Here is a 25,522-nt window from a genome sequence, read left to right on the forward strand (position 1 = left end):
TAAATGTACAAATTAACTGGGTAACTACTAGTGCTTCGTAGTGCGTTGTTTCACCCGAAAGCGAACCCGTTTAAATGATTTTTCGATGATAACCGAGCGTCGTTTCCGTTGAACGATATTCCTGCCTCGCTGTTTTCGTTCTCCGTAATCGTTGCGTTTTGCGGATCCGTCACGTTGGAAGTTTTTTGCCGTGCTACACACACCTTTTGCCCCCGCGCGCGATACCGACTTTACGTTACCTTTGAACAGTGAATGCGGCGAGTGCTTTGTTTATAGCCTAGAGGAGAGCAGGGGGTGAATAGAGAAAGAATTTATCGAAATACTTCAAAAAGACTATGTGTGAATATACTTATAAGGCTCAACGTGTTGTATAACAAGATGCAAGGTTTATACGAGAACGTGCGTTATTTCTTACCTTCGATCGTCCCTTATCCATGCTCGGCAAATCCGTGTTTTGATCAATTATTATTTTATTTCCGTTGTATTACAATTAAATTTCAATGCTTGGGAATACAAAAAAGCGACCAAATTGCCTAGATTTTGAAGATCGATGTTGCCATACAAGTGTTTCGTTTCATCCTCGAGGAAGCTAACAAAGAATAGGGATTTAAATTCGGATAATAGATTTTTTTTATCAATGGAGGGGATCCCCTATAGTCATAGGGACCAAAGGGGTTTAAGTCCCCCTTTTTGTACCCTCCAATGATCCCTGCTGTCGTAGGGTACACGAGTACGAAACTCGATACAAAAAAAAAGTATGCCTGTTCGATTTAGGCTGTCAGGACAGCTCTATTCTAATACGACGATGAAAAAAAATTGTGCAGGAGAATTTTGTCTGGTCCAGTGACCTCTCTAATCCTGTGGTGCTTTCTTCCCAAGCGCAGCTGTGTATTTGCACTACTTCTCATGAAATTAATTAAAATTTTTTATGTTTTGTGTTAGTCACACATTATATTTTCGGTAAAGAATTTTTTTCTCTGAAGTGAGCAGGATTTCGGGGGTATGTCTATTCACCAAAAATTATTGTAATTGACCCCCTCAACTGAAAATAATTTTTAAAGAACGATTTCAAAAAATTTTTGAAATTTCAGGGAAACATATCAATGTATGGTCAGACATTAGATATTTGGAAAGGAATTTTTTTCTCGAAAGTGCGTAGGATTTCGGGGATATGTGTAATGACTAAAAATGATTGTAATGGACCCCGGCAACCAAAAATAATTTTTCCAGAACGATTTGAAAGTTTTCAATTACGTCGAAAAATTTGTGAACCTGCCCCGTCGATTCTTCTTAAAAATAGACATTACAAACAAATAGCTGTTCTAAAGATGTGAATGATTGAAAACAACGGATTCCTAAAAAATTCATTTATTTAAAATCCACCGTCACGTGGATCCTTGGCTCACGGGAGAGTCTTTGTACAAAGAGTTTGTTTTTTTTTATACAAAATGTGACATATCTATTCTCTAGCATTTATGTATATGTACTTGGCTGACGTTCCGTCTTCCGTTACATCGTGATTTCGTTCAGCTGGCGAACGCAACGTAAAAAAATTAGATGAGAAATAAAGAGATAGAGGGGGTGAGGGATTAAATGGCGCGTCCGAATCTGCCCAGTCGCGAATTCTAGAATGATCAGTTCGCTCGCGACGACGCATTTTCGACGCGGTGACGTCGCGCCATGCTCCATGAAACACTCGAGACAAATTTGTCTCGGTCTCAAACAAACAAAAAAAAAATAATAAAAAAAACTATAAAACATTTAGAGGTCACTGTACAATCCGCGCGTTTCGACGAGCATGGCGCGAACGTCGAATTCGTTCGCGTAACGGCAGTCTATCTTTTTGATTATACGGCGAAATAATATCGTCATTTCTCCTTTGTCCGTTCGTTAGAGTCTTATTTACACCGATTGCTTAGCGGTTACAACGCCCCCACGTTGGCGTCTCCTATTTACATTCGAGTATTCTTTCATCTATCGATCGGCCGACGATCGAAACGGCAAGTAACAGTCGTATCGTACATATCCGATATAATAATATCATCGCAGTGGAGAGATCGCGTAATCGCCTCCTTTTCGCCGTGTCGCGCGCGTTTTCAAGCACGCGCACGCGAGATTATCTACAAAACAATTAATAAGCGCGAAAACGAGGCGCTCGCCTATGTATACATATATATCACGAAGTGGAGGGAATGAGAAAAAAAAATTTGCACCTTGGCGCCTCCGACGGTCCCGTCGAAGGTCAGTCAACTTAGAGTTTCTATTTTATACACGCGCTGCACACTGGAATCACACGATCGGCTCGAGTCTATGCTACACTCCGCGACAGAGTCTCGAAATTAGCTTTTTACTAAAGTGTCTCTCGCGTTTCTTCTTCAATCGTCGATTACATATTCACTAACGACTTCGCGCGTCCAGGGATGGGCACGATCGAAACGATTTCCTAATCGATACGCCTCTAAAATACTGAACAGGCCCGCTCGGCGCTCGGAACGAATGACGAACAATCCGATTTGTATTCCGTAGCGATTTACGTATCGACGTTCGCGCGTTCGTGTTCGGTTCTGCTGTCAAATATTAAATCGTGATTTATATTCGGGGCCCCATTCATGATCGGCGAAGAATACTTATCGGTACTACGCGTCGTTTGCTCTGGACGATTTTGTATAAATTATTTAAAAACGACTTGGTAAGATTTATAAAGTTTTGCTCGATTTTTGCGACTTCTCATAAATATAGGAATTAATTTACTTATTATGAATTAAAGAGCAAACGCCACAGTGACCATACGACGTACGTTTAACCAGTTCCATAAAAATTTACTGTCCGACGTAATCGAAGTATTCTCCACTCGGTCAGCTATTAAACGTAATATGCTAATATATTCAGCATACAGGCGACAACTTCGATACAGCTACCGAAACAACGCGCGAACACTTTTGAGCATTTTGGCTACGTATCAGAATACAAATTCTCGATGCATTATTCATCGTTCCGACACTTTTCGAAACACGGTTATGCCCATCTCAGGCCGCAGCGAATATTAACGGTTGTCCAGTGACCCCTGGGGGTCGGTCTCGAGGCGTCCTCAGATCCTGAGTTCCGCGTCGGTGACCGGTATCCCCCTGTTGGCGGTCTGACCGGACCTCTGGGTGGCTGGGGGCACCAGCGGACTGATACTGGGACTTCTGGTGGCCAGCGGTGAGAGGGATGGGGAAAAACTGGGACTGAGAGCGGCGGAGGGGAAGGTGGAGGCGTCGTGACTGATGGGGGACCTGGGGAGGATGCCTCTGGCGAGCGCGGGGGCCGCCAGCGATCTGGGGGCGACGGAAGTCAGCAACGGCGGGGGTGGAGCTTTATGTACAGACTTGGTCTTGCCGCTGCTGCCCGAGTTTCCGCTCTGGACACTGGCGGCGTCGTCCTTCAACCTGGCGATCTCGCTGAACACGTGCGCCAGGGGTTGATAGTGGGGACCCCAGTCCAGTAGGTAGTCCCAGTTGTACGAACCTGTGAGCTCCTCCTCGCTGTGCACGATGGAGCTCAAGGATCCGTTCATGGACGGGCCACCAGGCACCTCTAATCCCGACATCGGTCTTCCAGGCTCGCCGATCTTCCCGTAGATCAGAGTGGCGATGTCTGCCTCGGTGGCGGTCTCGTCCTCGAACAGGTGCAGGCTGTCGAGAGGCAGGGCTTCCGGCGGCCTGCGCGGCGTGCCGGCCGGAGGATCGACGATCCCCAGCCTGGCCAAGTATTCCTGAGTGTTGTGCACCGATAAATCGCTGGCAGAGTCTCCTGTCTGCTGGCCCTCGTTGATCATTCGAATCTCCTCGTCCTCACCGTCATCCTCCGCCGAGCCTCTGCCGGAAGATCCGGACTGATCGCTGCCGGACAGCTCGGAGGTGGCCTGTTGCTGACCCGACTGACCGGAAGTCCCGTAGGGTGGTATCTCGTCGTACTTGGGCGGCGCGAACTGACACGAGGCGCCGCCGTTCCCGCCATTGCCGTTCCCGGAACCCACGTTACCCGCTGTGCCCACGCCACCCACGCTTCTGATGGGGATCGTGTCGAAGGCGCTGGGGTCCACGTAACTGTTGGAAGCCGTGGCGTTGCTCTCGCCGTTCAGACCAGGCTTCGTTCCCGGCTTCTTGTGTCTGCGATTACGAAGATGGAGGTACAGGAATATAGCCCCGAAAGCGACCACCAGAAGGAGAAGAGCGATCAGCAGGCCCAGCGCCCAGTCAGCCAGGCCTCCGTTCGCCGCCACGGCCATGTTGGTACCAACGTCCGTCGGAGTGGCCAGCGCTGTCGCGCCTCTAGCTTCGTTCACGTCGTTGTCGTCCGTCAGAGTGATCTCCACGACGGTCATGTTCGACAAGGAACCCTGTCTGCCGGAGCTGGCGCTGACCACCAGCCTCGAGGACTCCTCCACGTCCATGTCGATGTGCATCAGCTTCTGCTTGACGATCAGCGCCCCGGTGGTGCGGTTCAGCTTGAAGTACGGATGCTGTGAGGTCAGCTGGTACACCACCCGTCCATCAGGACCCTTGTCGCGGTCCGTCGCCGTCACGTGACCGATCACCGTACCCGGGAGCACCTGGGCCCCGCTTCTGATCCCGAATCTGTACATCCTCTCGGTGAACTGGGGGTAAAACTCGTCCCTGGACTCGATCTCCACCCTCACTCTCACCGCGGCGGTTCGTCCCCCAGTGTCCGTAGCCCTCAGCGTGAACGCGTACCGGTTCCTCAGCTCGTAGTCGAATACAGCGCGCGTCGTCACTGTACCGGACTTGGCGTCCACGGCGAACAGCTTCCAGCTGTCGTCGATGTCGGAGAAGCCGGTTGCCGCCGCGGAGACGATGGAGTAGTTCAGTGAACCGAATATGCCGCGATCCAGGTCTGAGGCGCGAGCGGAGAAGACCGTCGTCCTGATGGGCTCGTTCTCGCCCACAAATTCAAGGTACTCGGAGACTGGGAACTTGGGCGAGTTGTCGTTCACGTCCTCCAAGCGGATTCGTAGCCTCGCCAATGCGCACAACGGCGAAGTTGGGTCGCTGTCGCAGGCCATCACCACCAGATTGTAGACCTCGGGCTCCAGGTCGCAGTCCAGGGTCGCGTTCACCAGCACGGCGCCCGTGGTCTTCTCCACCCGGAAGAGGCCGCCGTCGTTTCCAGACGTGATCTCGTACACGAGGCTCGCGGCGGCGCTCCCGGCCAGGTCGTCGTCCTTGGCGCGTAGCGTCGCCACGATGGTCCCGCGAGCCGCGTTCTCCTTGATCGACACCTGGTGGAGCTCCTCGAGGAACCGCGGGTAATTATCGTTCACGTCCTCCACGGTGACGATCACGGTTACGGGCTCGTCCCCTACCAGGGAACCGGTCGTCATGTTCTCGTTCTTCGAGCCTAGGCGCAGAACGTACCTGCAAACGGGAGTCGTCGTTAGCGTGGGGTTAATATTGGTGTTATTGTTGTGGGTGGTCATTTTGCAAGGTGGTGGAACACACCATTTAATCTTAACACGTTGACTCTTGCCAACAGACCAAACGACCTGCATATAAACCTGTGGAACTAGTTCTTACCTGTCTTTTGTTTCTCTGTCTAGGGCTTTGGAGAGGATCAGTTTGCCCCTGGACACTTCGAACGTTCCGCTCTCGTCGCCAGCAACGATGCTACCGTCCAACAGGTCCACGTCGGACAGCCTCATCAACGTGGTGCCCCTCAAAGAGTTCTCCTTCGCCGTGATCTTGTACTCCTTGCCAGGCAGCGAGCTCTTCAGACTGCTCAGCCTGACCACTACGGAACTCACGGACGAAGCGGGTGGTTTGCCATAATCCTCAGCCACCACGGCCAGCTCCACCTCTTTGGGCAGAGGCCTGGGTATCGCGGTACGATTAACAGTCAGGACACCGGTCACAGGATGCACCGAGAAGCCCTTGGTAGCTTTCAGCAGGTAATATCGCACGCGGCTGTTGTCCTCCGTGAGATCGTCGTCGGTCGCGTTCACCGTCAGAATCTCCTGCAGGTCTCCGCGTCCCTCTAAACAGGAAAAAAAGAACAGAGTTAGGACGACGATCGTGTGATTAGATTCTAATTGTTCTATCGACATCGCCAAAGTGATTCTATAGGATAAATTTAGGATCGCTAGGATCCTCTATACCCAAAAGAGAGATTCGTAACGTTAGTATAGAAATGCTTCGACGGTGGCTCGTCGAAAAACTGGTCGTCAGGCCCCGAGGTATCGATTTTGAATTCCAGAGTCCGGCGCGGTTCTTTTGCCTCGATTTTTGCATTACAAGCGGTTTGAGGCATGACGTATGCGACTGTCGTATCGATACGTATCAATTATAGCTCAGCAAGATAAATAAGGCCCATTGATTCGGTTGTACGGTCGGTTCTTATCGTCCTTTCGTAATCTTCGTTCTTTCGAGCAGTATCAGATGACACTTGTTCGCTAGGTAATGGGCCTAAGAGATAGACTAATCGCTCGGTTTCATCCCTGTCACTCTATTCTCCGCGCTCCCAGCCTCTACCCCCGGGGATCTTGCACGCGCCGAGTTGTACATCTTGTTTGATACCTGTTTACAATTCCCATCAGAAATAAAACGAGCGACGGCGTTGCGGCTGACGCGGATAATTAAGATTGCTGCCCTTGTCGTACCTCGGCTGTCTCATTTGCGAAGTGATAGTTTTGGGGGAACTTTTACTCGCGAAACGAGCACCGAGAACAGTGATTATCGATATTCAAGAGGAATTATTCGAGTAAAAGGTCTCCGATGATGTTTGAATCGAGATAACTTCTCCACATTCCTTTATCGTCGCGTTAGTTAAGCTACAGGTGCGGAGGATAGTTTAATCGCCTGGTCCCTCATCCCTGTCGCTCACTTTTCCACTCTCGAGCCATTACCTCGGGGCTCTTATTAAACTCGTTACACTGTACATCTTACTAGCTCTACTACCTCGTTCGTTAGGTAGATTAACGAGACGAATCAAATATATCTTAACAAATAAGAATTGAACGAACGAAAGTTTTCCTGCGGGTGGGAAGAAAATGGGACTCGAGAAGGGTGGGATCGATTTTGTAAGGCGGTCGAGAGGGGCCCCGGAACAAAGATCGGGGTATCACGGACGCGAGGTCAAGTACCCTCCGCCTCTTTTTGTCGGTGGTACGTCCTCGAGGAGCACCACCGGCGCGCCACCACCTCCGAGTTCTTTCTTTTCTCGGTAAAGGAGGAGGATAAGCCGTCCTGACATCGGGCTGAACGGAAGTATGAAATAATAACCAGTTGTATAAATCGCTCGGCCGGCCGAGCCGTGGGGCCCCGGCTCCGCTGCAGCGTACAAAAATCATTTCGATGCGTTTCAAATCGTCGGATAACTCGGCATTAATGTGCCAAGCTACGGACCCAAGGCGCGCGAGGGAGACAAAGAGACCAGACGACGACCAGGTCGGACGGAGACAACGCGGGACGGGGAAGGGGCGGAGAGGCCGAAATAAAACTTCACGGACCGCGCAGCCCTTTGGGGATGTCCGTGGTGAAGTGGTAGGGACGACCTCGTAGGAGGAGGTGAGGTGGGGATCTTAACCGAGAAGTGACAGGTACTCTATAATTATTGCGAGGTGCGTATGACCGTGGACGTATGCGTGTTCGCGTCACGACGCCTTGCTGGGACCAATTCTTATTACCGGTCGTGGGAGGACTCTCTTTCTCTCTTCGCTTCATTAATCCCTTCCAGAATATATCCTGCCTTCCTTGGACACCTTGATACACCTTGAAATTCATCCCTCGCGAAGCAGGGTGAACGAAGCTACCTCGAAATCGTCGACAATATTTTTTATTTGGTTACTATTCGAATGGGAGAACTCTCTAGTAAAGAACTCCGCTCGCTACCCCTTAATATTTCTTTGCACTCGTACTCGTGGACTCGAGTGTTTCTCTTTCTCGTTCGCGGTCCCAGCGTCGTTATCGATCAGCTTCCCGGCGAAGCAAGATATTTCCAGGGCCCTTCCATTGTCCCCTCCGTTTTCGCGGGTCCGGCGAGGGGCCCCGTGCAAGACGAACAGAGAAGGAGATGCAAATTCGCGAGGCCGTCGCCGTGGGAGCTTCCCCGGTTCTCCATTTCGACTCTTTCCACATCCACCTCCTGCCAATCCAGCCCTCCCTCGTGGTCCCTCGGTCCCCCCCTCGCCGAAATGCACCATTAGGCGCGGGCCTATGTATTTTTAATAAGTTTCGAGAGTCCTCGAAACGGGCGATCTCGGCCGGCGGTTGCAGCGAAGGCGGCTTTTCGGCTGCCTGGCAAACGGTGTCCTCGCGTTTATTTATGTGCAAGGCGTTCGCAATACTCCCCGTCCACCCTGCAAGCATCTCCCTCCGACCGATACACCCGTCTCCGTCTCGTTCCCCTTTTTCTTTTCATCCGTCTCCGTTTCTCCTTTCGTTCCCTTCACCGTTCGGGCAGCTAGCTTTTCATCGGTCCCCTCTCTCCCCCCACTCTTCTCCCCGGGCTTTCTTTTTCATCGTTTTCACCCTCCTGCTCTCTCTCGCGCGCCTCCTTCATTCGTTGGTCGCGTCTCTTTCGCGTGCTTTATCTTGGCGCGGTGTCAATTCGAGTTTGGAACACGGGCAACAGGACAACGCGTGTCTACTAAAAACCAGTTTTTAAACTCGCGTTTATTTCGCGCCGAGGGGCTTGCCCCGGGGCCCGTCCCCCTCCTACGTCCCCTCCCCACTCCCTCGCGATGGGCTCTCGTTCCCCGTTCGGCGCGATTTCTTCGACGGAATGTCGATCGAATAGACGACCCTTTAACGATCGTCGTTGGGCCAACAGTCAGCTGGCCGCTCAAGGCCGTCGAGCTCCTCCCCTCATCGTCCCAAAAGACTAAAACTACCAAAATGAAGGACCAATATTTCTAATAAATGGTGTCCGTGATGGTCACGCATTTAATACTCTTACAAAAAACAGAAACAGCGAATAAATATTTTTAATTTTATTATCGCGAGAGTCTTGAGAACGGAGGGGATGAAATATTGAATTGTTTATTCTGGACGCGTGGCCTTCGACGGCACCAATTGCTCATTTTTCCGTCGCCCCGGCGGACGCGGTTGTCAGGACTCGATAACCTGGCATTTTATTACCGCGTAATTAAACAGACGAGAGGCTCGAAGGGCCCCGCCGATATTCACCTTTATTACCTTCGAACGAGTGACGCTAAATTTGAATAGCGCGCCGAGTAATACGGGATACCGTGAAACCCTATGCTTCAAAGTCATTATATTCCGTGTCAGGAATTATATTTATCGTCCGATAATCGTACGAGTGTACAGTGGAAGTAGAACGAGTCCCCGAGTCGTGGTAGCCGTGGACCAATTTATATTCGTAATTCATATTTTGTGTGGTACGCGCCTATTAAGCGAGGTTGTTTTTCCTTTTTACGATAAAGATACAAGGCAAAAACCATCGGTAGTGAAGGCCTTTATGGGCCTTTTTACTTTGTTTCTTATTCGGTCGCCATATTAAATCACTGGTCTAAGCAGTAACTTCTTCTTTATGGGATTAAAATACAAAAATTAATTGTTCCCACGGGTCTAAACGTTGATTCGAAAGCTAATACGTCAAAAGGACAAAAATTGCAGTAGTTAACACATTTTGTTCCAACAACGATCACTCGAGGCCTGTAGAAATATTATCAAAAGCTCTTCTCGCCAAAGAGAACTTGACGTACAACGAAGGAGATATCTACTTCATTGAAAATGCCTGTTTCGTCGATTGGAAAATGTATTTTTAACGCGCCTGACTAATAATTCGACCACCCACTGTACGAGAGAATTAACAAGCGTCGGATAACATCGGATAAATTCCTGCGATCCCGATGCTGCCACGAGAGGATCGATTAAAAACTGAAATTCCCCGGGTTCCCCGTGGGATTCACCGATTAAAAGCATCAAAATAGCTGTACCGTCTTGCCTAACAGATTTGTCGCGCGTCCGAGCGCACCGATAACGATCCACGGAGATTCCATGAGATTTCTGTCGGTGTTACTCACCTGGCAGGGTGGCTAAGTACGCCGACTGCTGGAACCTCGGCGCGTTGTCGTTCAGGTCGGTGACGCGAACTATCAGGTCCGTGGTCGCCTCGTGGACACCGTCGCTGGCGATCACCTGGAGGCTGTACTCCGACCGCGTCTCCGCGTCCAAACGTCTCCGTAGAACGACCTTACCTCCGTAACGATCGATGCTGAACGGTCCTGGGTTCGTCACGTTCCCGAAACGATAGATCAGAGCAGGTGAACTGTCCACGTCGTTCGCCGTGATGGTCGTCAACACCGTACCCACCGTTGTACCTGCGTCCAAAGAATTTCACACGTTAATACCCGAATTGTATTCTAAAAATGTATCCAAAATGGCCATCCTTGGATTGTTTACAGTCTTAAGGATGTTGCATGTGCACTTGAAGGTGTCGATGATGAAGAATTTAGTCTGCGTACTTGTTACGCGACGTCTGAGGCTACCAATTAGTGCTGGGTACATATTTTTAAAATATTCATGTTATAAGTCCTGTAACGCAGAGAGCTTGTATCGGTTCATGTAAATCTGAGTCAATTTATTCTCCTTAAAATCAACAGATGAATGTGTAAATTGCCAGTGTCTAGGATTTTAAATTTTGAGAAACGAGTGTTTTGGAGAAAACTGAGTGAAAGGAGCATAATCGTAAGCATGGAGTCGCTGTTGATGAACCGTTTAACCGCGACATCGAACCGGCAGTCGTTTTATCGTCGCACAATGCCAGACACCGTTGTTACTGATGAATGGCGTCGTTACGGAGGCCCTGGTCCTTCCTCGTCTTTTTCTACACGGGGCAGAGAAGCCACTTTGTCACCGGCGTACGATCATTCGCGATACGTGTGTATATAGAGCGGCGTTGGAACTCCGGGGACCAGGGCGCGCTTCCGCGAACTTAAAGACACTCGGAGGGAGTCGCGTTTAAAATGCATTGAATCCGTACTATCGGCTCGTTTTATCTCGCTCGTGCTAAGAAGGCCGAGCGAATCCCTCGAAAGATTCGTGAGCGCATCGTAGGCGATAATCTCGAGCGTGCCGCGGGCAAATTACGAAAGGGTTGGGCGCACGGTAGCCGACAGGATATCGAAAACAACACTCCTCGACTATACTCTGCCTCCAGCCACTTCGGTGAAATTTAGGTGAAAAGTTAAATGTAAATAAGTGTGTCTAAAAAATTTTCACTTAAATCGTAAACTTCGCTGGCTCATAGTCCCTAAAAAAAAATTCGAGACCAGCTGATTTGACCCCCTGTTAATTTCACGCGGTCACCAGAATGTCTACGAGGAGATCGTTATTAGCGAAAAGTTCGCAAACGTCTCGAGCGCAATTTCGCGAGGCGGGTCGTTTGATACGCGGCGAACGGAGCCAACACCTGCGCCAATAAAAGAATTATTTCGCGGAGCGGTGTGCCTGGTTGGGACCAGAGGACTAGCACGCGGCCACGTCCGCTCGTAAATTTCACGGCCGATCGTTAAAGTCGTGTAAATCGGTTTCGAGAGCGGCCGTGTCCCTCCGACGACCACGTGGCCAGCCCACTCTGTACTCCCCGAGTTCCGGTAGTGTTCGTCGGTTCGGAAGTGGAGGTACGATCTCTCTATTAGGCCAGGAACGCGTCATCCCCTTTGCGCGACAGTTTCCCGGAAGGGACGAGCCATAGAAAATTGTTTGATCGAACAGGGAGCATCGATGATCGCTTTTAACGTATCGTCCGGTCGAGGACAGTCGACGCGTCACACTGCTATAAACTAACGTTATTTACCGCGTTCATTAAATTGTTTAGTCGACTCGAACATCGTTTACGACGCCTGGGCGCTCGAGTGCCCGGATTTACTGTTTTGTCGAGTCGATTAATAGGCGAGTGTGCCGTGGTTCCGGGGCCCACGCATTTTACGACATCGTCTCGAACTGTTTGGTCGAGTAGGAATTCCTGAAAACGCCTTTGTCACGTCAGCTGAGCTGTTCAAACAAGGATGGACTCGCGACTCTCACCAAACTGTTCGTTCGAACAGGGCACTGTCCGCCATGTCTCAAGAATCAAGGTACAAACAAGTGCAAACACTTTTACTCTCGTGTTTTCAGGGATCAATAGTTGAGCGTGCAAACGCGCGTCGGAAAATCGGTAGTTTGCGGGTATGGTAAACGCGGTGTAATCGCGTGGAATGCCGCGGAAGCTTACGAAGAACGCGGCGTCGTCGAGTTCCTCTCGAAATAATAAATTCTCTGAGCCGAGCACTCGATCTTCGTAAGTTATATCGAGTTAATTCTGATTACCGGAGGTCCTGGGCGTTCGCGGATCGGCGGCGAGCGTGCACGCGAATACGATACGTCGTCGGTGTGCTCCTTGTACGGAAAATCCGCTCGACGGTGGTCTACCATTGTTTCGATTTCTCGTGTCAGTGCCACTTTCGGAACCGATTCGATCGATGCTGTCGATTAAATCCTCCTTCGGCTTGGTCGCGGTCGCGCGCGCGCGCGCGGGCATGCGTACTCCCGGCGAACGTACGCGTCCGGGGCCCCTTCAGGAACAAAGGCGTGGGGGCTATCAAACATCGGCAAAACCGCACCTCTCGTTTTAGGCCCAACGATAATTACATACGCCGCGTCCACCGGGATAATTAAAAACAATTACTGTGCGCTTCGTTGAAATACGACCGGTCGCGAGCTCGGGATCGTTTCTCATTCGCGCGGGGTACTCCGATACCGCCTCAAAACTACTCCAAATTCCGACATTTCACGCGATAAACGCGATAGCTGTTCGCTATCAACCCCTTGACATACGATTTCATTTCAAATAATTTGTCAAATTTAATTTTGTTTAAGTTTCGTACAAGAAATGGTCACGAAAAAGAATAGATCTGAGTTATATATTTGGGTGCGTTGGGGTGCTCTATATTCTGCCCTTTGACCCCATATTTTCCATTTCTTACATCGATTACATAGTCTCCTTTACATTTTTTCCTTATTTTCCTCCCTTTTTTGTGTTGATTTTAATACATAAGATGGCGAATGAGTCGTGAAACTTGACATCAAGAACTTTGCACGACAAGGGATTAATGTTAGTGTTTCCCTATTTTGCTCGACTTTTGGACCACCGATATTTACTTTCCACCTCCGAGATTGCGTGTCGCGGATAATTATTGGAAAGAGACGCATTCAATTTCGAGAAGTTAACGGGAAAGAAATCGAGATCTGTTTAGGCAAGCTCGTTGGAAGGTCCGCCCACGCGAGCGCAGAAAGAGACGTTTCTACGTGGCAAAGTGAAGCGCGGATGATCCGTTAGGCTCGAGTCGCAAAACGGTCCAAGAAAGAGACGCCCGCGAGACGAAAAGGTCGAAAGGGGACCGCGAAACGGAGTGGGAAGGAAGAACAGGACGAAGGGCGGGCGGAACGAGGACGGAGAAGCGTCAGCCGTGGTAGGAGTGCATACTACTCTCGAAGTATAAAGTTAAGTGGCAAAGGATTTATGCCGGCATTAAAGTCCAACTGTTGCGGAACAATCTGCATAACTTAGGCGAGGCTGCGAATGCTCGTTCGGGTAGCTCGTGCTCTTTCCTGCGCCCGTCGTTTGCCGGCTTTTTCGGACCCTCTTCGTCTCTCATATTGTTCCCCATTGACAGATACGATTCAATGGAACGGCACCCGGCGGAGGTGGCCCCCGAGTTTGACGCGCAAGCGCCAGCCTCGAGCATGCTACCGTCATCTGCCCCTCTGCATTTAATATTTTCTCTCTAAATTTCAAGCAGCATTTTTATTCATTTACATTCATAAGAAATGAATTTTGCAATTACTTAATCGCTCTCAGAATATTTAAAATGCCACCCTCGTGTCAATGTTTCGCTGGAGCCATTTTCAGCTCTCGTAGCTCGGTTAATATTTCGAATTTCGTTGCGATATCGACCACTCGTGTTCCAGACGCTATATACTCGCAAAAGAAAAATAAACAGATTTTTTAACTCTGGGGGGAAAAAGGAGTAACCGGGCTGTGGACGATAGAGACGTCGCGCGATGGGAAATAAGAGGAACGCGGTAAATAATGAACGCGATTCGACGAGGACGTAATTGGCCAAAGTTTCGCTCGGTACGGTGCTCTGACTTCTCCCGGACGACAGAGGCTCGCCTTTTTGTTCTTGTTTCGAGCCGTCATCGGTACCAGCGAGAATCGAGCGAGTCTTCGGTTTAATTTACATCGCGAAACTTCGTCGCGATGCCCCTTCTCTCATCTTCGCCGCGATTCCTTTACTTTTCTCCCCCTCCCCCTTCGGGGGCCCCGTTGCTCTTTTTCTTCACTTCCTCCCTCTCCGTGATTCCGCTCGTCTTTTTTCCACCCCGCTTCCCTGCCTCCTTCTTGTTCGTCTCGCGGCGTCGGCGATTCTCTTTCAGCTCTTGTTGCGAACTTCTACGAACGTTCGACACGAAAGGCCGCGTACTCGCGCGCCAACGGGGCAACGCGAAGATCGCTATCTAATTTGTATCACCATAAAACTTCACTCCGGCGCAAACGAGACTGCTACCACTTCTATTCCGCCGATGCGCCGCTCGATAGAATATATTTAATACCGTCGTGACCGAAACGCGCGCGTACGGGGACACCAAAGTGTGCGCCATAGTTTCGACAATTTTATCATTGCTCGACGAGCCCTAGATAATCGAGAAAGGACAACGTCCCAAAATAACCTTTTGTCGCTGAAAAATTTCTACTCTCGGATCCTGGAAAAAACATTGGTTGCAATCGGGGGCAATTAGATCGCCAGCGCGTCGCAAAAGGTCTAATTGGAAATGACACGCAGACAGATCGAGTACAGGGAGGCGTATACGCTATCGGGGATAGTGTCAGCTAATAATCGCCGGTTAACCTTCGTGTTCGCCATACCGTAAGGAGAACAAACGCCGTAATTGGAGTACGCGACCAACGCAATTATCTCGTGCATTTCATTTCTAAGATGCTGGTGGCGTTTGCGTTTCTTTGATATCTCGTGGACTCACCTTCGGACACGGAGATGATGCTGTGCTCTGGAAACGTTGGCTGATTATCGTTGATGTCGATCACTCTGACGCTGAGAGCAGCCGTGCCGGTCAGCTGGGGGTTCCCTTGGTCCGTCGCGATGATCGTCAGTCTGTATTTCTCGCGGATCTCGCGATCGAGAACGATGTTGGTGCGAACCACCCCGCTGTAAGGCGGACTTATGGTGAACGCGTTGTCTGGGTTCCCGTCGACGATGTGGTACAGGATCCTGCTGTTCATTCCTTGGTCAGCGTCGCTGGCCGAAAGCTGAGTAAACGAAAATCGCAAATTAACCCCTTACAGTTAGCTATACCCTCTGAAGGGATAAAGAAGTTGGATGTACCCTCTAAAGAAGCACGATATTATTGTTTTAAAGTGATTATATATGACACCATACATAGGCAAAGAATATAAAGAAATATATTTGCTTGAAATTCATTGTAGGAGTCGAAGTTTGAAAATTCGACCACTTTTATGGGGTTTTTCTCATTTTAAGGTGTTAAGGAACAACTTTCCGATTATTTTTAGAATTTCTACTTATTCTTCACTAAAATACGCGTTGTTTGCCGGTTGAAACATTGAAATCGTCCAATCCGTTCGGGAGTTATGATTTTTTAAAGATACGCATAAAATTTCAGGGAAACATATCACTGTGTGGTCAGACATTGTATTATTTTCGGTTAGGAATTTTTTTCTCGAAAATGCGTAGGTTCTCGGGGGTATGTGTATTCACCAAAAATGATTGTGATTGACCCCTGCAGCTAAAAATAATTTTTCCAGAATGATTAGAAATTTTTTAAAAACTTTAGCATATTTAAAAAATAAATACCTTGACAACAAAGTCCCCCTTGACGTTGCCTTCCAGCACAGTTGCAGAGTACTGTGTTTGCGTGAACACGGGTGGATTGTCGTTCACGTCGGACACCCTGACAACCACTTTGACGTAAGCTTCCAAAGGGTCCGTTCCAGTTGTCCTAGCCACCACAGTGAGCACGTGCTTGGAGCTTTCCCTGGGCTCCTCCTTGGACTGTTGACCCTCCAAGGACCGTCCCCAGGTGTTCGCGTGCCCGTCTCCCGCGTGCTCCTCCACGGGTTTCACCCTCAGATCGGTCCACAATTCGGCGTCTAGTCTCGTCGGGTCGTTGACCCGCAGGAGTCCTGTGTCTTCGTCGATGGTGAACGTGCCAAAATCGTTCCCCGACCCGAGGGAATAGGAAACGTGTTGTCGTCTGCCGTCTGATCGTACCGCCGTGACCTGGACCACCTCGGTGCCTGCCGCCGAGTTCTCCTGAATGACCACCTCGTAGGTCTCGTTCTGAAACTTGAGCACAGGCACCAGGTCGGCCAGGTCACCCACCTGCAGCTCGATCAGTCCTCGAGCGCTCTTTGGCGGGTTTCCCTTGTCCCTGGCCAGCACCTCCAAGTGATAGGTCTTCCCGTTATCCTGGGACAGGGACAACGCGGCTGTGACCGCGCCTGTGCTCGGATGGATCCTGAACTTTGGCTTCTCCTGCTCGTGCAGGAACGAGTAGACGATCTCTCCGCTTGGACCCTCGTCGGCGTCCGTCGCCACCACCCGGAGAATGTTCTTCTCCGGTTGCGTGCCTATCGACACCCTCGCGCGGAAAGGGTACTCCGCGAAAACTGGAGCGTTGTCGTTCACGTCGTTCACACGGATCTCCACGGGTATCGACGTGGTCCTCGCGTCGTACTTCCCGCTGTCCGTCGCCACCACCACGAAACTGTAGACTCTCTGGCGCTCTCGATCCAACGGGCTGCAACCATCGCACAGTTTCAGAATTTGGTCACGCGAAACTTCGATTTATTGATACGGAAAAAATACAATCTGCATTAGAAATGTACGCTAAATGAATGATAGAAATCTCAGACGAATCGATGGTGTAGTTTGCTCGGAATAAATTCCCCAACCCAGAGCTTTTCTTTCGAGATCTCTGCTCTACATACGAACGATATTCAAAAAGCGTTCCCATGGATGATACTGCCCCTATAATTTCAAGTTTTAGACTGTCAATATTCCCCATCGAGGGGTGGAAAGAGGGAGATCTATGTCGGTAGTCGCAAGGGCGTAGTTTAGCCGCGCGACAGCAGTGTGTCATTTCACCGGGACACCATGTGGCATTTGAATGCATTATTTGAGAGGGGAGGAAGCTCGATATGCAAAACCAGATCCCGGTCGGTCGGGGACCGCTCTTTCTCGATCTCTGTCCGCGTCTCTTTCTCCGTCCCTTTCTCCCACCGCGGTCGCCTTCCCTCCAAACTTTCTCACACTGTTTCCACCTTCCTCCTCGCGCCCCGTGGGGGCATCCTGAACCCCCCGAGATCGGTAGCCGTCGCCGCCGCGTACGTCCGTGTCGCGTTGTTGCTGTTATTGTTGCTATTGCTGTTAGCCGTGCGGGTCTCGCGCGTTCCTCGGGCCCGACGCGGTTAGGTGTGTATCAATGTTCTCCCCTTGTTCGTTCCCAGGACCACCCGGAAGATATACCTCGATCCTTAGCCCACGAGACCAGATCTCACGAGATCGTGTCGATAACGCGCCACGACGCCGGCGACGATTCGGCACCGATAGCCTAGGCGATCTCCACCACGCACCACCTACTTTGTAAACGATGGAAAACAATTGAACGATGCACATTGTCGACCGTGACTTATGACACTCGAGTCTAAGCACAGTTATCTGCATTCGATTCCCTTCGATGATCATTATTTGGTTGCATATACAATTGCTTCCGTAAGTACTATGTTATAGGAGAAATTTTTAATTGAACGCCCGACCGATCATCGAGTGGTCGTTTGAGCTCAGACGAGGTATACGAGTTGACCTTTCATCTTATGGACTTTCGTGGCCGAATCTGACTGCCATACCGACCTGAAAATTCGGAGGTGATTTTAGCGGCCTCTTCTCATGGATGGCGGTCAGTTGAGAAACTCACTGAATTAGTGTGATAGACAGCAGCTAGTGCGTGTAAATGCATACCAATTGAAAAGTAGGAATTATTCGCGATCCGTAGACTAGGTAAAGATGTAAATAATTTACAAAAAATCAGTCTATCCGCGGTTTCTATCCGAGGTATCCTTCGGGTTCGTAAACAAGCTTCGCGAGACATCGGAGCTTCCCCCATCCCGCCGCCTAATTCGCGAGCGTTGCCGAGCACAGAGGACGGTCATCATTCCTACTTTGAAAATAAACATAGCAAGACGTGTCGAGACGTATCGGCGTTTCGTGACCGAGGTGCGTATTTCTAACCTGTTTATCCTTCCACTATTACTACTCGCGTATTACTACTTACGATCTCTTGCAATACGGTTTCGATTTAATCATTACTTAATTGTAATAATCGTTTGCGTACTTTAATGCATCGTTATTTCGTTTCTGTTACAGACTTTTATCGGAACTCGAAATTAAGAAATAGTAAGACTTGTTGGAACCTGCCAAGACGTGTCGGCGTTTCTCGACCAACGAGGTACATACGTGTTTCTAACCTTTTAATATTTCTTCATTATTATCAATTATTGTTTAATTATGATTTAATTTGTATTTCATTTCTGTTGCAGTCTCTGATTGAAATTCGACGCCATGGGAAGTTTCATTGGCGCGTAAACGACACCATAACAGATGGCAGACGAGTCGAAAAATTTTGGAGGGAGTATTGGTAACTTGTAAACAATTGTAACCAAAATTAACATCTATATCAATATTTATATATTTGTATCTCTTTATTGTGTAATTCGTTGCAAGCATGATAATAATTTTATAATCGGCCATTGTTAAGATAAATTATGAAAATCTTTGACAAACCTTTTATCCACTTCGATATAATATCGAAGTATACAGAAATGGCGTCGGTAGATATCGACGATAAATTGAAATAATTTATATTTAACTGTATTCTGATCGCGATTAAATATTTCCGAGTGTTATTTATTTAATTGATCGTTCATATTTCTTTATGAATTGTTGTAATTGCAATTTGCATATATATTTCGATGCAAGTTTAAGAAAACGTAGAAACCACGTAGTTGGAATATGCTATTAAAGCATAAATAATTAACAAACTTTAATTTTTGCAAATTTCGGAATATTTATAAAAATTACGGGATATTCTAACGTTCGAGAAAGTAAACATAATCATGCTTACAACTCTAACGATGAAACTTAGTGATATAATATTTATAAATTGAATAATTACTTGTACGTAATTATTTTCGTAGATAATATTTTATCGTTGAAATTCTCATTGATTGAGAATATTTCGCCTTCGTGGCATTGAATTTTTACGTGACAAACTATGTATACAACAGTACTAAGTAAAGCAGTATTTCTGTTGACGAACTCTTGTAAGAAGAAATAAGAAAATCGATAGGCAAAGCACAGGTGTGCTTGTTGTTGTGTTTCTTGTCTCCTGTCCCTTTATTTTCAGCTCTTTTCTTTCCAGGAAATTTGTTGGCCGCGCGCAATGCGGCCGGTAGATTCAGTGTTTGTACGTAGCAACAAGTTTGTTTCTCGGGGCAAAGTGACCCCGAGCACGTTATCGTTCGCGATGTTAGGCAAACGCGAGAATAGAAGCAGTGTTTCTTACGCGGTATTAAATTATTTCCAGAGCATCGTGGCTCTCCTTGTTTTCTCAATCGCGATAATAGAATCATTTGTTCGCCGATTTCAATCTTCGGTCGCGGTAATCTAATTTAATATTTTCCCATCAAATTAATTATTTTTTCAATTTGAAATTTAAACTCCTCGTTACCGGAATTAGAGTCAGTGCATCACCGAAGAGGACTATTAGTCGATGCACCACCAGCAAACAATGTAAGTATAAATTTATACTTTGAAACTTTTAATTAAAAATCTCTACAGTTTTGACAATAGATTCTAATTGTTTTCTTACAGTTTTCTTACAGATTCTGAACATGATCCTGGGAACGAGTAGCAGTACTCGGGGGGTATCGGGCGGTGGGCCACGAGCGAACAACGTAAGTAGAAATTTATACTTTGAAATTTGTTAATTAAAAATCTCTCCAATTTTAACAATAGATTATAATTGCTTTCTTATTCTTTACAGCAGGACCATGCAGGGGGCTTTGATGACTTCCACTGGGCAGCAGCAGCATCATTATGCAGTCATCCCAGAGGCACAAGTTCATCACTCGTAAGTTGCATGCTATTTGTGTTCCTCTGGTCCCCAACCATGTTGTAGGATGAAAGATCCGAATCAACACGGGTGACCAGTTGTATACTTAGTATTTTTGACGAGTTAAGTGACCTCGGGTATGAAAAATACCCATGAGTTGTATATTTTTAGTGCAGGCTAGGGTCTTCTTGCACTCGCGTTTTTTAATGTTATCAATAAATATTACACAATATGATTATTACACAATTTTGATCAATTATATGAAATATGTTTATTAACTTTATATGAATTATATAATTGAGTAGAATATAAATTAATATAATGTGAAAACATTATATTAATTGTACGATTCAGTAAAATATCTTACATTATTAATATAATTATTAAATATTCGTTTTATCGATTAATACATCATATGATGTATTTTATGTGCAAGAAGGCGTTTCGCGACTGGTCGATTCTCAACTCAAAGGAACATGCATGTTAATTATATTTTTAAAAAAATTTACTTTGACGACAGAATCGACCAAGGTTAATTTAATATTTTGCATAATAATTTATCAAATTTATTTCAATTTGCAAAGTAAATTATTTTATCATGAGATCTTTATTAAAGTCTTACATTTTGCACAATTAAATTTCAGTCACAAATTTTCCTTGAATAATAATATCTTTCAATATTAACGTACTCTGTTGTTGATATATTACATAGAACAAGTCGAGTCATTTTAATTGAGAATAGATACCGTTTAGTTAATTATTAATAACCAGTTTTTCTAGTCAGGATTTTCAGGATACTTTTCCGTGTTCGTTGCCTAAGTTCGTGCACATGCCCAAGTGTTATTTGCACGAGCGAAGGCAACGGGGCACGATGACTTTAGTTTGTAACATTTACAATAATAATTTATCCGTGCGGCTGACAATGCTAGTGTCTCGTGCACGATGTACTGTCCACATATGTGTGTTTGTGGTTAGGATGTGGAAGTGCATCGTTTCAAAAGTTTATTACGATTCAGATACAGAGTTTTTTTAAATTAGATTCATAACAATCGTAATAATAATATTAAACTTATAGTTATTATTTACTTGGCAATTGTTCGTATTGCATACACGTCAATGATATTGTAAAATGCATAATGAATTAGCTTTTCGATCTTATATGATCATATAGAGTATATTTTAATAAAGACTATATCAGATATATTGAAATGTTTTACATAAATAATAAAAGTACGCAATGGGCACTAGCTTTGTCAGTCCACTGCAAAAACTGGTACGTACACAATTAGAGTGTGATTGAAGTTAGTCATGTCCGGGTGTCGGAGGAACCCCGGGGAGTCCTCTCTAGTTTAGGTCGCGCCCGGACATTGTGAATGAGAACCGTGGAGTGTTTGTTTGAGAGACTGAGTTTTGCATTTTTTTAAATATAGCGTTAGGTAGGTAGGTAACTTCTTTTCTGGTATGTGTGCTTAATCTAAGTAGGTAGGGTCAGGGCAGGACTGTCCACATTAGTAATTCGGGTAGGCGCGTTTTCGCGTGGCAGTTCTGTTCCTGTAGTTACGATTTCGAGAGTAGAAATCTTGCTGATTCAAACGGTGCACTTGTGCTGTTTGTTTCGGCTTTATTTTCGACTCCTCGAATCGCGCGACTCTTAAAGTCGCTCTCTCGCGATCGCGGTCGTGATTAGGTCCCTTTCGAAACGTTCGTCCCGCTCGAGATTCACCACGTATGCTCTTGCAACAATTCGTATATTGTTGGAAGACTACGTATTGCACGAAATCTCGAGCCCGGTCTTTCGTAAGTTTCAGGCATCGGCAGGACCGCCGAAGAAAGAAAAGGCTCTCAATGAGCTGAAGAGGCCCTGACAAACTGTCTCAAGAGCGGGCTGCAACAAATGGCTTTTCATCTTCATCCTCGGATGAGAATGAAAAGTCATTCCTGTTACTACTTTGTCACTTAACTCGTCCGTAGTTGTAGTTAGTTTATTTTTCTGACTGGCTCACGTATGCATGTACCTGATGGTACATGATTGCACCATACATGCCAGCCATCCCTCCCCATAACTCGCGGTTATGATATACATAGAGTTGCGAATATGCAATAATCGCGTTTGCTTGTAGAGTTGCGAATTACTGCTTTTCGCGTTTCCTTTTCAGGGTAGTGTTGCGCCTTGACACCATACGCGATTGATTTTTTTGCAAACTTAGGTACCGAATGTTTGCTTAAAAGTAGTGTTGCGAATTATTGATAAACGCGATTGCTCGTAGAGTTGTGAAATACTATTTTTCGCGTTTGCTTTTCAGGGTAGTGTTGCGAACAATCACGATTCGCGTTGCTTTTTTACTCTTTTATATATATAACGGACATCAACCGCGTTTGCAATTTTCATACTATAAATTAGCGTTGCGATCTTGATTAATCGTGCGATTTTTTATTTAGCGTTGCGATATTTTCAATGCCCAAATTCTACCCTAATTGTAGTACTAGTAGTAGTTAGTTTATTTTGTGGCCAGTACATGTCTATGCACATGTACCAATAGCCCCTGATTAAAGTTAGAGTTGCGAATAATATACAATGTTCGCGTTTGCTCGTAGAGTTGCGAACAAATATTTATCGCGTTGATATATCAGTGCTGTGAATAAATACGATTCGCGATTGTCTTTATGCAAACCTAGGAACCGGGCGTTTGCTTTCAAAATAGCGTTTCGAATTATTAGTAAACGCGATTGCTGTTAGAGTAGCGAATTACTATTTTTCGCGTTTGCTTTTCAGGGTAGCGTTGCGAATAATTACCATTCGTGGTTGCTTTTATTCTTACAAATCGCGTTTGGAATTTTTCTATTATAAATTAGCGTTGCGATTGTTGATTTATCGCGTTGTTGCCCCGTAGTGTTGCGATATTTAAAACGTCTAACTTCATCCCCATATGTGCCACTCTATTGTAGTTTGAAGTAGCTCGATGTAGTTAGATTATTTTGTGCATGTATGTTTATAGCTACAACCGAAGACGCCAGCACCTGATCCAGCGTTTTTGGGCAACGCGATTTGCATTAGCGTTGCGAAACATAAATGTATTTCCATTAAAGATAGAGTTGCGAATACACAATAATCGCGTTTTACTTGTAGAGTTGCGAATTCCTATTTTTCGCGTTTCCTTTTTAGGGTAGCGTTGCGAATTCCATACGCGATTGCTTTTATCGTTATTTAAGAATAGCGTTGCGAACGTACTGATCGGTTTGTTCTTAGCGTTGCGAATTACTATTTTTCGCGTTTACTTTTCAGGGTAGCGTTGCGAATAATCATCATTCGCGGTTGCTTTTATTGTTATAAATCGCGTTTGGAATTTTTATATTATAAATTAGCGTTGCGATCTTGACTTGTCGCGTTTTTTATTAATTAGAGTTGCGATTCAATGCCCAAAAGCTGGCCAAAACGCTGGCCATTGCACCAGGATCATCGAGAAGCAAGCTGAGAATCTGCAAAGCCTCGAATGGCTCAACGTCATTATTAAAATTAGTGTTGCGCATGATTGAATATAGGTGCACGCGATTTAATTAATAAAGGAACCCTGTGTGGTTCATTTTGCGAATAACAAGCACCATTCGCGTATAGCTTTTTATTTTATAAATTAGCGTTGCGAAAGAAAGAATGGTCCACTCACGGGTTGTTTGAATTTAAGACGAGTGGACGTTTATTCCAATTATGAGTTCATTCTCAAAAGAAATACTGCTTTAAAGTACTGTTGTGAATAGACCAATTGTTTTATTCTTCGTAACGTGTTAAAATCTGTAATATATGGGAATGTATGTTCATCACAGATTTGTGATGCATTTAAAAATTCTATATTGTGATTAATTTTATTGTATATTAAATTTATGATTGCTATATAGATATCTATATCACTAATTATTCATTCTTAGAGTTGGTAATTTTTACGGGATATAATAACGTTTGCAATCCAATTGTTATTTATAAATAGCGAATTTTTTATAAATATTCTGTATTCTTTGCATAAATCAAAGTTTGTTCGCGATCATTGTTTTAATCGATGGAAAATAGAATGCTTGCATCAAAAGGATATGCAAATTGCAATTCGATATTTCATATTGAGAATTAATTTCCGCGCAGAATCGACATTTTCGTTCGTTATTGCTTTTTCTGCATGAACGTAATTTAGTTTTCAATACAGTAAAATATAATTATTGCAATGTATATCTCTTGAAAATATTTTTCTTGAAAAATAAAATCAACGGTAACAAATGAATAAAATTTTCAATCTATTTCTTATTTATCTTAACACTGGCACGAATTTAACTTTGCATTCATTTTCAAGTAATATTTATGTTTTTCAACTTTTTTAAAATATTAATTTCATATCACTTTTACTATGATCGATTATCATGAGTCTATCGTGTCGGTATATAATTATTTTTTTCTGTGTCCATTAATACACTTTCATTTCAGCTATTAATTCTTTGAACAAGTTCTTGTTACAGGATCTATAATCATTGAAGAATGGAATTGGAAATTGTACACGGATTCCATCTTGATCGCTCTTAGAGAAATATTTCATACAATTTTATTTATTGTCTGATTTATGTTTCAGGGAAACATCGTGGGATTAATCAAGACACCAAGAAGAAAATATCTTTTCATGTTTCTCTGTTTTATATGAGTTATATTTATTGGATATGAGTTTATGTTTCAGGGAAACATCGTGGGATTGTCGAAGACACCGAAAAGAAAATATCTTGTCATATCTTCGTTTTATATCGGTTATATTTATTGTATATGAGTGTATGTTTTAGAAAAACATCCTGGGATCGATGAAGACACCAAGAAGAAAATATTTCCTCATATTTCTTCATGTTTCTACAGATTGCGTTAGAATATAAGTACAAATGTATATAGATTATAAGATTAAAAAGCGTTCTCCTGCCGTTTATTAAATATTACCGAACCGTGTGCGTAAATTTAAGTGGGAATGATTAATATTAAGATACATATTAGTATTCTAATATGCAAGGTCCGTAAGTGCAGTTGCACATTTCTGATTGGATCTTCAGGGTCCTTTCTTCGTTTTGTACGAGTGTCTTGTTATTTAAGAAGGAACAATTAATAATAAAGTACATGTTGGTACTTTAGTAATCAGGATTCGTACGTGCAGTTGCACATTCCAATTTCGTTTCTAGAAAACATGTGCTGGATTGTCTCACATGTATCAACATTTTGTTAGGTTTTCGATCTCTTCATCAGAGTTCGTAGGTGCAGTTGCACATTCCAATTTCGTTTTTAGAAAACATGTGTATCACCT

General features: G+C 45.6%; 1 protein-coding gene across 1 annotated transcript in view; it reads right to left on the reverse strand.

Annotated features, from left to right (window-relative positions):
- Positions 1 to 3,088: 3,088 nt before the first annotated feature.
- The window catches only part of LOC122396797 (protein dachsous), a 71,067-nt gene continuing 48,633 nt past the window's right edge, over positions 3,089 to 25,522 (reverse strand). The window contains exons 13-17 of the mRNA XM_043395483.1: positions 15,890 to 16,835; positions 15,042 to 15,327; positions 10,043 to 10,339; positions 5,577 to 6,033; positions 3,089 to 5,417 (exon numbers count right to left, since the gene is read on the reverse strand). Of these exons, the coding sequence (XP_043251418.1) occupies positions 3,089 to 5,417; positions 5,577 to 6,033; positions 10,043 to 10,339; positions 15,042 to 15,327; positions 15,890 to 16,835 (4,315 nt within the window). The remainder of the gene's footprint in view (positions 5,418 to 5,576; positions 6,034 to 10,042; positions 10,340 to 15,041; positions 15,328 to 15,889; positions 16,836 to 25,522) is intronic.

This window comes from Colletes gigas, unplaced genomic scaffold (assembly GCF_013123115.1).
Source record: "Colletes gigas isolate AHSC1104 unplaced genomic scaffold, ASM1312311v1 Colletes_gigas_Sc00001, whole genome shotgun sequence".
NCBI classification, from domain to species: Eukaryota; Metazoa; Arthropoda; class Insecta; order Hymenoptera; family Colletidae; genus Colletes; species Colletes gigas.